The sequence below is a fragment of the Myotis myotis genome, unplaced genomic scaffold (genome assembly GCF_014108235.1).
Source record: "Myotis myotis isolate mMyoMyo1 unplaced genomic scaffold, mMyoMyo1.p scaffold_m19_p_5, whole genome shotgun sequence".
NCBI classification, from domain to species: Eukaryota; Metazoa; Chordata; class Mammalia; order Chiroptera; family Vespertilionidae; genus Myotis; species Myotis myotis.
The window spans coordinates 13596376-13613031 of record NW_023416357.1 but is presented as its reverse complement, the minus strand read 5'-3'; the positions used below and the strand labels follow the sequence as shown (position 1 = coordinate 13613031).

The window sequence follows — 16656 nt, the reverse complement described above, 5'->3', positions numbered from 1 at the left end:
TTATGAAATCTAAAAATAGATATGCTATTTAAAATGACCTGAAATTCCTGGAGTTGTTTTCAATTATTTTTTTAAACTTGAGGAACATGATGTTTTTTGTCTTCATCATGATGAAGCTTATCTTTCTTCTTTCTATAGTCTTTATCTCAAATGTAATGACCTTTTATTCCAAAGGTGAAAAAACTACAGTGGTTTTCTTGGTAACCTCTTCTATTAAAACAAACAGCTAAAAACCTTTTTACTTAAAAGATTAGACGAAAGAGAAACTTACTAAGTTTGGGTTGAGGAGTTGCAACATGGAAGTCTTTTTCAGCTTCTGTAAGATTTTTGTGTGTTACCTTGAATAATTTGCCTGCCTAATTGGTGCCTCAGCATACACTTGTTTTGCAAGGTTGACAGGTGAATGCTTTAAGGGTTTGGGGGTGAGCAGATGGAAGCCACTCTGTTTCCAGGGAGAGACAGGTAAAGAGAACAGGGTCTGAGCCAGCCCCTGCAAATGCCTTCAGTTTTGCCAGCTATGCAGTGAGTGTCTCTGCTCCGGGCGTCTGCCACTGAACCTTGTTATAATGCAGGCATATGCTGGGTTCCCTGGTGGGCAGGGTTTTATTAGAGGAAATCCATTAAACCTAAGATAGGAGGCTGGCTTCCTACCATCACAGTGCTCATGAAAGTAGCACACAGAGCATCTGACTTTCAGCAAAATCTAAGACTGCTCACCAGGTCAGCCGAAAAGCATTATTCACCCCAGGAAGGTAGCAATTGAAAATGCCAGGGTGGTTCCATTAGTTAGAGCATCCTCCATACACCAAAAGGCTGGGGGTTTGATTCCCAGGCAGGGCTCCTACCCAGGTTTCAGGTTCAATCCCCAGTAAGGGCCCATATGGGAGGCAACTGATTGATGTTTCTCGCTCTCTCCCTCTCTCCCTCTTCCCCTTCCTCTCTCTCTCTCTCTCTCTCTCTCTCAAACCACCAAAATGTTCTTGAGTGAGGACATACATACATACATATATACATAAAATTAAAATTAAACAAAATGCTACCCCGGCTCCATTCCTTGATGGAAGCGGGTCTGGCAGGATCTGACGATTATGTAAAAATACAGGAGAAGAGTTATTTAGTACTTACCCCACCCGGCCCCCTCGCCCCCCAGACACCTTTCCTTGCAAATATGTGCAGAAACTGCCCAGTTACCTGTAAGAAGCCTACATAAAACAGACATTCATTCCCCAAAAAGTTTTCTGTGCACTAAGAAGACACAGTGTGCCATAGAAGGCCTGTGTGCCATCAGGCTGCCACAGCAGTGGCTAATGAACTGGCATGTAGCTACTTCACCTGCCCCCTGGTCACAGGTGGTTCCTGGGACTCAGGCCAGACTGACAGTTACCCATCCACTTAGGTGCCTGAACCAAAGGAAAGAAGAGGTGAGGACTGTGCACTTTCCTCAACTCTTTCCTTCATACCCACATCTCTAGACCCGGCCCACTGAAATGCAGTCAGGGAAGCCTATGCTACCTTTGGCTTCATTATCAACAGGAAAGGAGTAGGTGGAGGCCCAGGCATTATGACCAGAGCTGATTAGTGTCCTATGACCTTTCTCTGGGGACATCAGAGATCTATCTTCCTTGCACCAGTGTCTCCCAACAGGGACTGACTTTGCCCCTGTCCACTCTCAAAGGACTGTTTGGCAATATCTGGAGACATTTTGGGCTGTTACAAGGAGATGGGGATGCTGCTGGCATCTTGTTGGTAGAGACCAGGGATTTCACGAAATATCTTACAATGCAATGAAGCCCCCCTTTCCCCCACACAAGAATGATCTGCCTCAAAAAATCTGTGGTGCCAAGGTTGAGAGACCTTGACTTACCCTTGTTCCTTCTCCCTCCTAAATCCCCTCTCAACCTCCCAGAGGAAGCTTCTGGGGCCCAGCGATGGAGCAGTGTTCACTCTGCCTCCTTAACACTCAGTAAACCTTCAGTGAATGAATGAATGGGTCATGGAAGTGTGATATGCAAGGCAGCAAGAAACTATTAAATTACTACTCATGTGATATTTGCATTTCTGTGGTTGCTAATGTTTTTATCTTTGAAATGTTTTTATCTTGGAATGTTCCAATTGTTCATTGTGTGCCTACTCTATATAAGCTAGCAAATAGCATGAGGAGCATTAGGATGAGTTAAAACTAGCACAACTCCTGCCGTGGCTCAGTGGTTGAGCGTTGGCCTCTGAACCAGGGAGATCACGGTTCAATTCCCGGTCAGGGCAATACCTGAGTTGTGGGCTAGGTTCCCAGTGTAGGGAGTATAGGAGGCAGCCAGTCAATGATTCTCATTGTTGATGTTTCTATCTTTCTCTCTCCTCTCCCTTCCTCTTTGATATCAATAAAAATATACTTTAAAAACAACAGCAGGACCCCTGCTCACTGGCGTTTACTTCTCTAGTCAAGAGAAAACTGTCATTAACCAATTACACACTTAAGTGTAGAATTTCAGTGCGACGAGGGCTGCACGTTCTATGTGTGGCCACAAGAGAAACCGGGGAAGTGTCCATGGTGTCAAGAACTAGATAGCATTTTCCCCAGACTGGTGTGGCCCTCCAGGTCACAAATGTCAAGCTGATATTTCAGGAGTCTGTGTACACATACCAACATCACCTATGGATAGTATCAACTTCTTTGTCATCAGGTAAAAGCTTTTGCAGGTGCTGAGTGCTTGAGCAGACCAGCATTTGCCCAACAGCTGGGAAGTGGGCCAGGTTGGCAGTGGAGGACGTGACACTGTCAGGCTCTGCAGGAAACTACAAAAGTGCAGCAGAGGGAGGAGGCCGGGCCACCTACGGGGCCACTCTGGGGCAAAGTGACAGAGCACAAGTGGAGAGTTTGCAGAAGGTCAGGAAGATGTTCCAGTTTGCCTTTAGCGGCATGGCAGTGGGGATGGCGTGGAGGGAAGACGGGGGCCTCCAGCCTGGAGGGAGGGAGCCTATTAGAAAACATCAGGAGATAAAGGGGCCGAGGGGCCGTGGCTCCCCCAATGGGACTGTGATGAAAATTGAATTTACAGTCCTTGTGTCTGACTGCATGCTGCGTGTTCAGCGGGATAGAGGAGCTTCAAAACCACTCTTTTATTGCAGTCATATTTTTTCCCAATGGTTAATGAAGAAATAGTCCCTTACAAATATTTGTGTTTTTCCAAGATAAGGATGGCCACCCCCCTTTATCAGCATCCTGCTAGATGGGGTAGCCTTTATGTTCTTGGCAACTTTATGGATTTTGCATTTCAGAGAAAATGAGGCAAGATTGAATTTTTATTTGTTATAACACTATGGTGATTTTAGTTCTAAAAATCTTTTTCCAAAAATATTTGATAGCTCCCCAGCTGCTAAATGAAGATGAAAATGCTAGGATCCAAAGATGCTTTTTTGGTGTGTGTGTGTCACACACTTGCTTGCCTAACATCCTGGTTGGGTTGTGTGGAAAGCAAAGCGAGTACACAGCCTGCTTTCTGGGAAAGGTTCTCTGAATTAGCTGGAGCCCCAGCCGTAGAGGAGAGGAGTTCAGGCCTGGGGTCCTCGCTGCATCTGGGATGGCCCATGTTTTCCATAAAGTAAGGTTTATGCTTGCCCCCCCCCACACACACACACACAGTCCATTCAAGCCTTCTTCCCTTCTTCTATTTTACCACAAAACAAGTATTAAATCACACAATAGGCAATACACTTAAGTATCCAATATTGCTGAGACTTAAAACATAAATAGGTCAAGGTATATTTAGAAAGATTCATTGATGGCATGCACATACTTAATAGGGGATGGAAGGAAGTTGTTTAAAACTTACCTCTAAACTTTTAGCTCTGGCACCATCCAGAATTCAAATTTTAAATAACAACAACCCAAACCACTGGGCGCTACTCTGAGAATGAAGAGACTCAGTTTTCCACCTTAAGTCATACATTATGCACTTTATGTCTGGACTATCAGAATGGGTTTAATAGTTTAATCAATCATAAGTTTTCAAACCTGTTTCTCCTAACTCAGAGACATAGTTCATAGATCTTACACACTTCTATTTGAAGTTATAAAAACAAACATCCTTAACCAAATCTTCTGCTTTCCTATTTTGACATCCACTGACATAGAAAAAAATCTGAATGCTCTCATAACTGGAGGAAATATGCATGTGCTGTAACCTAGTGGAAGAAAGTTGTCTTTGAGATCTTGCATCTGAGCAATCTGTAACTCGGATACTTAGTGAAAGGAAAGTCAAACACTCCCAGAAAACCACTGGAAAAATTGAGTTGGTCAAGTCTATCCCGCAAAATAGGAACAGTGTTATTTGCACTACCTGTGAGTAAATTCCTCCTTTCTGTCAACACAGATTCCAGCTTTCTTAACCATCCCTGAGAACCAAGGCCCTGAGAACCAAGGCCCTGGGAGGGGTGGGCTCTACTCCATGTGACCAGCACAGGGTATGGACTCATTGAAACCCTTGGGACTTCCTTTCACCAACTTTGGGCAAGTCACTCAATCTCTCTGAGCCTCCATCTCCTGTCAATAAAGTAAAGATCATTATAGACCCTACCGCAAAGAGTCATTGGGAAGAAAACTACAATTTCTTTTTAAAAAAAATATATTTTTATTGATTTCAGAGAGGAAGGGAGAGGAAGAGAGAGATAGAAACATCAATGATGAGAGTGAATAATTGATCACTGCCTTCTGCATGACCCCCACTGGAGATCAAGCCCACAACCCAGGCATGAGCCCTGATCGGGAACCAAACCCTGACCTCCTGGTTCATAGGTTGATGCTTAACTACTGACCCATACTGGCCGGGCTACAATTTCTGATCACTCCATTGCAGTCAAGTCTAGAAAGAGATGCTTGTTACCTTCACCTGATAGCAGAGCTTTCTGAACTGTGGCTCTCCCGTCCCTCACGTGATTTCCTGTTCTGCACTCAAAGTCCATAGATGCCAACAAAGACCCTGGAGAAAGGCAGGAAATCGGCATGAAGAGGACCCTCAGAACCAAGCACAAGAAGGAAAACTTTAACAGCAATTTGAGACAGTGAAGAACATGCCGTATATGATGTGTTTGCAGTTATTCCGCTGCCACTAATGTGGTATTTTGTCATGAGCATGATCCCTTTGTACTATATATATATGTTCTTGCTAAGGTTAAAAGGAGAAGGCAATTTTAAGTGTTGGTCTATTCCCCAAGGTCTGTCATAAGCATCTTCTCAATATATAAAGAACCATTAAGGATTGTTATGATTTAGATCTTTAAAAGTCATAAATAATCCATTTCAAATATTCACCAAAGGAAAAATTGTTATGCATGAGGAAGACTATTTTCCAAAATGACAACTATTTATGTTTCATTGAACTTGTTGACAGTGTCACTTAGTTGAAATTCTAAATTTAAATCTTAACAATATAAATGTCCTACTCCTATATACATGAGCTCCCCTTTTCCCTATACTTATTCATTATGTAAATTCTTTAGGATTAGGTCACAGCTACTGGAAGGACCTTCATTTACCACTTTTTCCAAACTGTGTTCAAAAGTGTCCCAGAGTGACACAGAAAACCCAGAGGGGCCCCTCAGAATAGTTTTAAGTTGTCAAGGGAAACACAACTTCTGTCGGACACCAAGGGGAGCATGAGCTTAAATTAGTTTGGTTTCAAACTTCAGTTGTGTCACATTTATTTTGATGACGTAATAACATTGCACAAGCTTTCTGTCATGAAAAACAAAGACCATTGAAAATCAATATGAGAGGAACAGAAGACGGCAATGTCCGATTCTAAGGGTTGAGAAGTTGTGCACTGCCCCACGAGACACTAACTTGTTAGGATATAGATACTTCCTAAGTTGTTCAGACCTGACCACTTAATAAATGCAACCATCAGGCATTTCTTTGGGTCCAGGGGCACTGTGAAAATCTTACAAATGGCCCTGTGAGCCAATCCAGTTTGGGAACCTCTGCAGTTAGATAAAGTTAAGCTCTGCCCATTTATTGTGTTCAATTCTCACAAAGAAAAAATAAATTGGGGAAGCAATTATTGAATTAACCTTCTTAAAATCCAAATGTATTTTTCCTTGTGGCCTTAGTTTGCTGCTGTGAAGATAGAATGTAAAATGTTTTTTCTGGTGAATAAAAAATATTTAATGAAGAAACCATAATTCTTAATTAGTGAAAAAGATAATAGAAATAATGTATGCTTTTATTATTTGCATAAGTAAAATTCATCCATAAAACTATATTTATCTGCCACTTGCTCATTTTCCTGTAATCACACCTGTTCCCTTTGTCCTGTCCTCCCATCTATCCCATTTTAAACTATAAAGATCTGTGGCAGCAATAACAGAAAATATCTTTAAACTCATTGCAAACTGTACAATTGATTTTCAAATTAATCATAGCCACTCTACTGAGAGTTAGGTTACACAAAGGTAATAAAAGCCTAGTCTAAGACTTTACCAATGGGTAGAAATTAAAGGTAATTGGACACTATTATCTTGAAATGAATACCTTCTTTTTTTGTTATTGCACTTTAAAAAGAAGCTTATTAATGTATTCAGTTGCACAGATATGGAATTTCCCAGGATAATGGCATATAGCTTTCCTGTTCATGCACCTTTCACCCATGATCTGGAAGGACTACTAATAAATATTCATTGTTGGAAATTTTATTCAAAATGAAAGTTGAATATATCCTCTACATTTTATATTTAGAAACATCCAGATACCAGAAATGAAGGATAATTAATAGTTTTATAGCAATGAAATATGGTAAAAGAAATACTATGGATAGATTTTTTTTTGCATTTAATGTCTACTAGTGAGAAGTAATTGTGAATGGCCACTTGGACAAGGTAGTTCTTTTTATTTAATATTAAGAAATGTGCCCCAAAAGATTCATAGCTTCTTTATAACTCCTTTAAGGGCAAAGTGAAAAAATGGACCTAGACAAATGTGTTTTTGACCTGGGCACTAGTAACTATAGACCTACCTAAATGTCTAGTTTATTGTTGTCACTTTTTGTTGCGTTTTCCTTTTCTAGCTGCTAAGCAACAAAACCAAAATATTTTCTTCCATCCCTACTGCATTTTAGGTAACAACAATGACCAAAAAAATGCTAAGAAGATAATCAATGAAGTCACTAATTAGTTACATTCATTGTCAAATAACCAGTCAATGATGCAGAAAAAGTTAGACTGTGACTTTGCCAATGGTTTCTTCCCTTCCATTTCCTTTTATTTTTACTTGTAGTTTTGGTATCATGTTGACAGAGGTTAATAACACCATTTTAACCCCAGATGACACTTCCACAGAGGCAGCCAGTTGTAAATGTATACCTTTAGCAACGTCCCTCTTTCTGTGACCCCTGGGTCTTCTAGCTGGCAGCTCCATGCCTTGTGGCCAAATGAAAGAGAAGGGTAGCCTAGGCATTCGGCAGCTGGCCAGGCAACCACAGCCAAGTCTTGGTGTTCTTCTTTTAAGCATAAAGAAACAACATCGCATAAGGCATCTCATTCTGATGATGATGGATCAAGACAAAACCAAGACCCATCCATAATTATGCCTGAACACAGGCAAAACATGAATGTTTTCTGAATGACAGAACTGGTGAAAATAACCACGTGTCCTGGCTTACCTGCAATGAGTTCTGTTTCTTCATGTTTAAACCTTGTTCTATTCTTCCCTCTTTTGCAGAATAAGTGTTCTCTTCCTTCTTAGATAGCATGCATTTTATACTAGATAATTCTGCTCCCACATCATTGCCTACAGCAAACCAAAGACAGGAGCTGAAGTTTGAAACTAGAGGCTGGATGCATGCAGAGCAGACCGATAATGAGATATCTTGGCTCAGTGTAACTTTGAATAAGTTTTGAACCTACACAGTTGACCACCAGATTCCGTGCACTGGCTTACTTTTGATATTGGTCAAGTCACTAACCTGTTTGACCTGACTTCCCACTCTACACAATAAGCATGAGAAATGCTGGGTAAGGTGCCTTCCCATCCTGCAGTGTAAAGAAGATCAGATAAAATGCATGTTAAAAACATCTTTAAACACCTTTCTCACGTGGTGCCTTTCTAGACCATATTTTGTTATAAAGGGTGTCCCAAAATTCACGCAAGAAGTAATTTTGATAATAAACACAGGTTTATAATTAAAAATTGTAATTTTTTTATTGATTCATAAAGTATACAGTATAGGGTTATGTATGGAATAGCATCTCGGGTAAATGGTCTCCACAGCTTTGCTGGCCCATACTCATTCTTTTGTTGAAATTTTCCATGACCGTTTTGCATAAATGTGGCTGAATTTCGATGAGGCTTATTTTCATCTTGATGGCTTGGTTAATTGACAAAATTGTCGCATTTGGGGTTCAGAAAATCCACGAGTGATTGTTGAGAAACAAATGCATCCACGACATGTCACTGGTGCGGATTTTGGGCTGGAGGCATCATCGGACCATTCTTCTTTGAAAATGCGGCTACTCCGGCAATAACAAGAGTGCGTATGTGCCAGCAAAGCCATGGAGACCATTTACCCGAGATGCTATTCCGTACATAACCCTATACTGTATACTTTATGAATCAATAAAAAATTTACAATTTTTAATTATAAACCTGTGTTTTCTATCAAAATTACTTATTGCGTGAATTTTGGGACACCCTTTATTTTACTAAGACTTTCTTTAAAAGAAGTATCTCTGGTCAGTGTTGTCTGAAATCAGTTTAGTTGTGATTCTTTGGTGAACTAAGATGACAGAGATGAAATCATGTATCTAGAACATGCTACAAGACATTTGTAGGACTAAAATCGCTAAGTGATTGCTAGCCAAGACTGGACTATGGTTAGCAATCAGCCCTCACAACTTACATTGTAAAGACACCATGATTGGTGTGTGGGACGGGTTCTCACTTCCAGAAACATGGAGCCTAGCATGGAATCTTAAGAGATGGTGTTCTTGCATTTAGAATGTACTACTATGTAATTGTGACCTCTCTCAGAAGTTCAGAATGTTTTCAGAAACCAGATAATTAAAAGCACTATATTTTCACAGAGAAATGTCAAGTGATACAGTTACCTAATTTATAAGAAAATGTGCTATAGTCTGTGATTTATACACAGTATAATTCCGGTCCATTATTTAACATTAAGTTCCTTTTTATGTACATAATGTATGTGTACACACACACACACACACACACTGAAACCTTTGAGGGTGATCAGGCCCTTTTCTCAAATTCTTAATCTAATCCTGAGCCAAAATCCTGATCTTCTTCTGACAGTGACAAATTGAATCATGCATCCCTAACCCGGATCTTGGCCACCAAATTGCCTTCATTCTTGCTCCCACTAAAGGTTCACAAGTTCAGGTGATTTTGTAAGAAGCATTATGGGCAATTAATTTTAAAATAGGTATATAGTCATAGACTATAAACACTTTCCATACAGGGTAAAGTTTGTGGGTAATAAGTTGTTGCCCACCCCCCATGCTTTTGTCAGCAAACAGAGCCTGTTAGAATTTCCAGGGCAACTAAATTCTTACATGTATGAAATTAGTTTTTTATTGTGGAGTATATTTTTATTGAAAGAGTCTAGTTGCATCAGTTAATAAATAAATAGTATTTTAAAGTTAATTGATACTGAATAGGTATTATAATACAATTGATAATATTCTTTGTAATTTAATATTTACAAAGAATATTTATGTCTTAAATAGAAATTCACTGATACTTAAATTACATGTGACTGAAAATGATAAATAATAGCATAAATTTTGGCTAATCATTTCACATTAGTTTCCCTCTCAACTCCTAATAAATTGAAGTCAGAGAAGTCCATTGCTTGACTGAGATTAATTTAAACTACGCAGTACCCATAATAGTTTAGAAGTAACCAATTTCTCATTATTTTACTGTTTCCACTTCAGCAGAAAACTTGCTAGTTGAAATTATTCCTTCTTATTCTGAAATAATAGAGGCCCGTCCCCAAAACAGGGTCCTAGCCTGACCAACCCACCCACTGGCCCCAAGCTGGGCCTAAGAGATGAGGTAAAGCTTTGGGTGGGGAGCAAGTGGAGGATGCCCATCAGAGGGATGCTCTGAGCACCTCCTTCCCACACATTCATATGCAACCCATGAGAAATCCTACTGGCTCTGCCTTCAGAATGCATTCACACTCCCTGGCTTCTCAGCGCCCTCTGCTGGACCACCACCATTCTCCCTGCTCTGGTCTCCCCTGACATGCCAAGCACACTCCTGCCTCGGGGTCTTGTTACTGCTCTGCCTTTCTGAAACATTCCCTCTACCTGGCTTTAGGTCTCTGCTCCAAGGTCACCTTCTCAGTGAAGTCTTTCAGCTCCCATACTACAAACACCCTTACAGTCCACGTCTCTCTCTCTCTCTCTCTCTCTCTCTCGGTATTGCCTGTGTCGACCATGCTTTATTCTTCTCATCATGCTTGTGTTAGTTTCCCGTGGCTGCTGTGGCAAATACAATAAATTTATTTTGTATTAATTTAAATTTCTGTTGTATTAAATTTAAATTTCCGTGACTTACTACAACAGAAATGTATTCTCTAACAGTTCAGGAAATTAGAAGACCAAATCCAGGTATCAGCCGAGTGCATTCCCTCAGAGGCCCTGGCAGAGAAACACCCCATGCCCGTCTCCTTGCTTCTGGTGGTGGTCAGCAATTCTTGGTATCCCTTGGCTTGTAGCACATCATTCCAATCTCTGCCTCCACCTGCACATGCCTTCTTCTCTCCCTGTCTCTGTGTCCTTTTCTCTCTCTTATGCGGACACCCTCTTTGGATTTTAGACCCACCCTAATCCAATAAGGTCTTGTCCCAGTTATCAATGACATGTGCAGAGATCTTGTCTCCAATAAGGTACCATGCTGAGGTTTCAAGTGAACATGAATTTGGGGGGGCATGATTTAACTCAATAAACCTACTATCACTATCTGATGAATCATAGATTTGGCTCTTTTAAAAATGTATTGACAGCCAAACCGGTTTGGCTCAGTGGAGAGAGTGTCAGCCTGCAGACTCAAGGGTCCCAGTTTAAATTCCGGTCAAGGGCATGTACCTTGGTTGTGGGCACATCCCCCGTGGGGGGCATGCAAGAGGCAGCTGATCTATCTCTCTCATCGATGTTTCTAACTCTCTATCCCTCTCCTTTCTTCTCTGTAAAAAATCAATAAAATATATTTTTTTAAAAATGTATTGACAGTTACCATTAGAAACTAAGTTCACAGAGGACAGGAACCTTTGCTCTGTTCATTGTGTCCCCAGTGGCTAGACATCCAGTGGTTGTTCAGTGAACACTGGCTGGAGGAGAGTATTTCAGTGAACACTGGCTGGATGGCTAAGATGAAGCAGGCATCCAGGCAGCTTGTGGGAACAAAGCCAGAAGTAAAGGCTATGGGGCCTTCGTGAAATAATCTGAAGGTCAGAGAAGTTGGAGTGCTAGGTAGATAAACAAGAGGAAGTCAGAGAAAATTAACAGAGAAATCTGCCTGATAATCAAAAGTCATAGATAGAGAGGACCCCTAGAGGCATGAATTGGAGATAGTGCCTCTTGGAATATCTTAAGCAGCTCCCTCCTCCTCCTTCCCCAGTGGGGGTGGTCTCTTTCAGGCTTAAAAGGGTCACATCCTAGGGCAGTGATGGCGAACCTATGACACGTGTGTCAGAGGTGACACGCAAACTCATTTTTTTGGTTGATTTTTCTTTGTTAAATGGTATTTAAATATATAAAATAAATGTCAAAAATATAAGTCTTTGTTTTACTATGGCTGCAAATATCAAAAAATTTCTGTATGTGACACGGCACCAGAGTTAAGTTAGGGTTTTTCAAAATGCTGGCACGCCGAGCTCAAAAGGTTCGCCATCACTGTCCTAGGGTCAGATGGGCCCCTGCATTTGTTTGCTGATAATAACACAAAGTTGATGATTTAAAACGCACACATTTATTCTCTTGTAAGTCTGGCTCATTGGACCATAATCATGGTGTCATGGTGCCAGTAAGGCTAGGCTGCCTCCAGAGGTTCTAGGAAGGGGAAATCCTTTTCCTTGTCTTTTCCAGCCTCTACGGCTGCATTCCTTGCATTCCATGGCTCTTGGGCCCTTCCTCCCCCTTCACAGCATCTTACCTTCAGTGTTATGTTGCCTTGTTATTCTGTGCAAAATGTCTTTTGCCACATAAGGTCACAGGATCTAGAAGTTAGGGCCTGGATACCTTTGGGAGCCATCATTCAGTTTGCCATAATATCCTAACCAGCGATCTGCCACAGATATCGGGATAGGCTTAGAGTCCCACTCTTTCCTCCTGATTTCCTAGTTCACGAAGCAGTGGCCATTCTGTCTTTTCCTTTAACAGGAACTGCCCCTTCTCTCCTATATTAATTTATCTCCTGTTGGCAGGGCTACTAGTAAGGAAAGAGACAAACTTAAAACAAATTAAGCAAATGCTCAAATTAACCTTATGCTCATCATATTTAAATTTTCCTTCTGTGTGCTTGATTTCTTATTTCTGTTTTATCATATCATTATAGATGGTTTGCAGGAGTTGCTTTATTTTTTTTTTATTTTTTTTTGTAAGAAGGGAGGGCGTGATTTGTAATCCAGATTTCAGATGAGAAGAGGAGGGAGCTGCCAGCGGGGTGGTCCCCAGGAGCTGAGCCCACTTCCAGAGAGCAAGGTGGCTGCTCCATTGGGAAAAAGGCATGGTTGAGTGAACTCATGCTTATGATGTGGTTTTGGGAGTTACATCTTCTCAAAATATTAAACTTGGAGAAAGCTGTTTCTTTCTAAAATATGTCACAATTGAGCTTTCTTTCTAGACAGTCATCATTCTAGTGTGACTGCTTATATAAACACACAGGATGTTTTTAAATGGGATTAACCATATAGGGCAGCGTTTTTGCTTTGGTTGCAGAATCTCTACAAATGAGGATTAAGACATTAATGCTTCCACATGTTTATCATTGGGTAGGTTCTCCTTGTTCAACAAGAATTAAAATATCTTGCCCTGGCTGGTTTGGCTCAGTGGATAGAGTGTTGGCCTGCATACTGAAAGGTCCTAGGTTTGATTCTGGTCAAGGGCATGTACCTTGATTGCGGGCACATCCCCTACTGGGGATGTGCAGGAGGTAGCTGATCAATGTTTCTCTCTCATTGATGTTTCTAACTCTCTATCCCTCACCCTTCCTCTCTGTAAAAAATCAATAAAATATACTTTTAAGAAATCTCCATTTTTTTCATTACAAAAGATCCGCTAACATTTTTATGACCACTCTCTGTAGATCACCCCTCTCACCCCAACACCCACTCAGCCCTATCAACAAAAACAAATCAAAGGCAAAGCCTGCCACCTCTTGGCCCTGGGTGTAAAAATTAAAGCCAGTATGGTCTTTGAAACTCTTTGTTAGAGTTCAAAAGTTTAGAAATGATTGAGATTTTCATATGTAAACAATGTCCTTACAGCCCTGCCCCCAGTGGAAATGACGGAGGTATCCATCAACGTGAGCATTATCCCTCCGCCCTAAAGCCTTGCCCAAAATCACATTCTGCTTCCTGAAGGCTCTGGTTGTCCTGGGCTCTCTTCAGTGCAGAAGTGAATGTGATACAACGTTGTGACACTACATCAACTCTTTTGTGTAAGTGCCAGCATAACAGGCACGGATTTCAAACTGTTTGCTATTTAGCTCTGTGCTGAGCACGTTGTAGTTTAACAACCCAGACAGTCCCTATAAGAGTGAGGATTTAGTCACAATATTGTTGGTCTGTGTGACAAGTTTTAATGGAGAAAAGGTTACATTTGCATATGCTCCAGTTCCATTAACATTTCTAAAGCGAAGCCCAGTCAGGAATGAGATATGAGTTTGGCATCTTTAGGAAATCTTAGGTGGTTCTCATTTCTTACTCTTTTCTTTTGCATCTAGTTACATTTAATACTTGACATTTCTTGAGGGCCCACTCTATGTGCCAGATAGCGCGCTAAGGGGCTCATGTATATTATTTCTAATCATCCCAACAATTCTCCCAGGTAGGGATCATTATCTCAGTGTGACAGATGGACCCGATGCACGTGTATTCCGAGAAAACCTCGCATTCCAGCCCATAGAGATTCTGCACCAAGAGAGACTTCTGAGTTTTTGAATTGCTGACTAAACCTTCCTTATCCAAATATTATTTTTTAAATCCTTACACCATAATGGATTTGACATTATTTTATTGTGACACTATTAGAGATGTCATTAGATTTTTATGCATGTAAGCAGGGAGTCCCTAAGACTGTTCCCCTAGAGCAGTGGTTCTCCACCTTGGCTGCACATTAGAATCACCTGGGAATCTTTTAAAAATCCTGATCTCTGGGCCTCATCCTCTGGAAATTTTGTTTCTTTGTTACTAATGTTGTGGCCCCACCCCATAACAAAGAAACAGAATTTCTGGAGGATGAGGCCCAGAAATCAGGATTTTAAAAAGATTCCCAGGTGATTCTAATGTGCAGCCAAGGTTGAGAACCACTGAGTGTCTTTACATGGCACTTCTCATTTTAATTTACAGTTATTCTGTAGATTTTTTAAAAAGTGTACAAGAATATAATTTTAGGAGGCTGCTATTAAAAGAAGAGGGACTGTGCTATCCCGATGTTGCAGAAGTAGTTTAGAATCGTGCAACAAAAGGAAATTAAATTAAAAAGAAAAATAGGCTTGCTGTGTTTTAATCCATAATTGTTCTCCACTGTGATCACATCTCCAAGAAAACATCAATAGTTTGTCCATTATCAGCAATCATTTAATTATATTTTGTAGCAAAAGCATTACTGTACTATAAATGTCCTTTTGAAAATATGTGTGCGCCTAAGATTTTAGGGAAATTTGTTAAATGCTCACTGCATAGTAAGTTGAATGTTTTATCTTTCCAATAAAAATAAACTAAGCCAGTTCAAAAGGACTCCTGTTCCATAGTGTCTTCAGTAGATATAACGGAAACACCAACGGGTTCCAAGATTTGCTTGACAACCCCTCCCAGTTGTGATAAAGGAAAGATAAAGAGAACAGGTTAGAATCTACGAGGAAACTTTTAACCTCTGTCTGCTCCTTTCTCGCTCTCATTTTTCATGATGCTTATTCTCGGGTGGCAGCCCTGACCTGGCATCAGCAGGATGTACGCTTTTGAGCTGTTTCTCCAGGAGTAGAGTGGTTGTTGCAAAGCCTTCTCGTTTCTCTTCCTCCCCATCCTTCAGATAAATAGGACACTTTTGTGGCTCCTGGGGTCAAGTTTTTATCTGTGGTCTCAGAGGTTGCTTTTTTATTTCTCTGTTTTTAAAAAAAATTGGCTTCCTGTTAGATGAATAGAATCCAAATAGTTGGCTCTCTTAGCTTGATATTATAATTGGTGGAACTGACTTTAGAAAAATATTTATTTGTTTAATGGTGCAATCAACCTTATGTTTTAGAATGGATTTAAATATCTTAGGGCATTTTTCTTAAAATTATATAAACAATCAGCTTCTTGGAGTATCTAAGATATAAAAAGAAGAATACAGGAAAAGAATGTACAATGCATTAAATGTGTTAACATCGTATGACTAATCTCAGCTCTTTAAATAAATAATTTCCTTCTTGTTGATATACATTTATCCTCAGAGAATCATTTTAAAGAAGAGGCAATAGCAATAATGATAACCATAAAAATAATGATGACATTAACTGCTGTTATGACACTGTGGATTGTATCCATTCAGTTATATTTCTTCTTGTCTGATAATTTAGCTAAACACTGTACTGGAATCAGACTGTTGAAATACTATATTAGAAAATACATGTGACCTTGTAAATTATCCTGTTAAGCCCAAATTCAAAAGGTATCTATTAATAAAATCAGATGCTATTTTAAGTCATTTTTTTCACAATCTTCATACACATGTAACTTTAGTTGTTACATGTATGATAGTGTATGTAGACACACACATGTAGAATAGTATATGTGTAAAACAGTTTATATATATACAAACCATTTATTTAAGGAAGTCTTCTTAAGTGGGTTCATGTGTAAGAAAACCAGCACAATTGTGAAATATTCCCGTAACTGTGAAGGTAACTGAGTGTGGACAGTGTGGCAGGATTCCTCACTCATGTTCTCCTGCTTCCTTCTGTTCAGAGAATTTGGATGGAGAGACCCGGAGCTGCCTGAAGTGATTCAGATGTTGCAGCACCAGTTTCCTTCGGTCCAGTCCAATGCTGCAGCCTATTTACAGCACCTCTGCTTTGGAGACAATAAAATTAAAGCCGAGGTAAGCGCTACTGGTTTCTCCAATGACCAGTGCCAGGAGCATCATCAGTGAGGTTTTTAGAATAACATTACAACGGGAAAGAAATAAGAAAAGTGAAGCTTGAAAACTTTGATCCATTTAAAAGACTGAAACATAGCACTTTTCATTTAATTAATTGGCGTGCCTACCACTCGCACTTCTGTTTTAAAATCTGAATACTGGGTAGTGGAGGAGCAAGGATACATGTGTTAGTGTTAAGAAAGGTAAGATTGTCACCGCTGTATTTTGGGTGTGATTTGCCTTTCTCTTCCCAAATCCATCTCTGGAGTTGTTTCTGCCTTTAAATCCTACAAAAATACA

The 16656-nt window shown here is 40.2% G+C and overlaps 1 protein-coding gene across 3 annotated transcripts in view; it reads left to right on the top strand.

Moving 5' to 3' along the window:
* The window catches only part of CTNND2 (catenin delta 2), a 795027-nt gene that overhangs the window by 556428 nt on the left and 221943 nt on the right, over positions 1–16656 (top strand). For all 3 annotated transcript variants that reach the window (XM_036310692.1, XM_036310691.1, XM_036310693.1), the window contains one exon: positions 16185–16317. In XM_036310692.1, coding sequence (XP_036166585.1) covers positions 16185–16317 — 133 coding nt within the window. The remainder of the gene's footprint in view (positions 1–16184; positions 16318–16656) is intronic.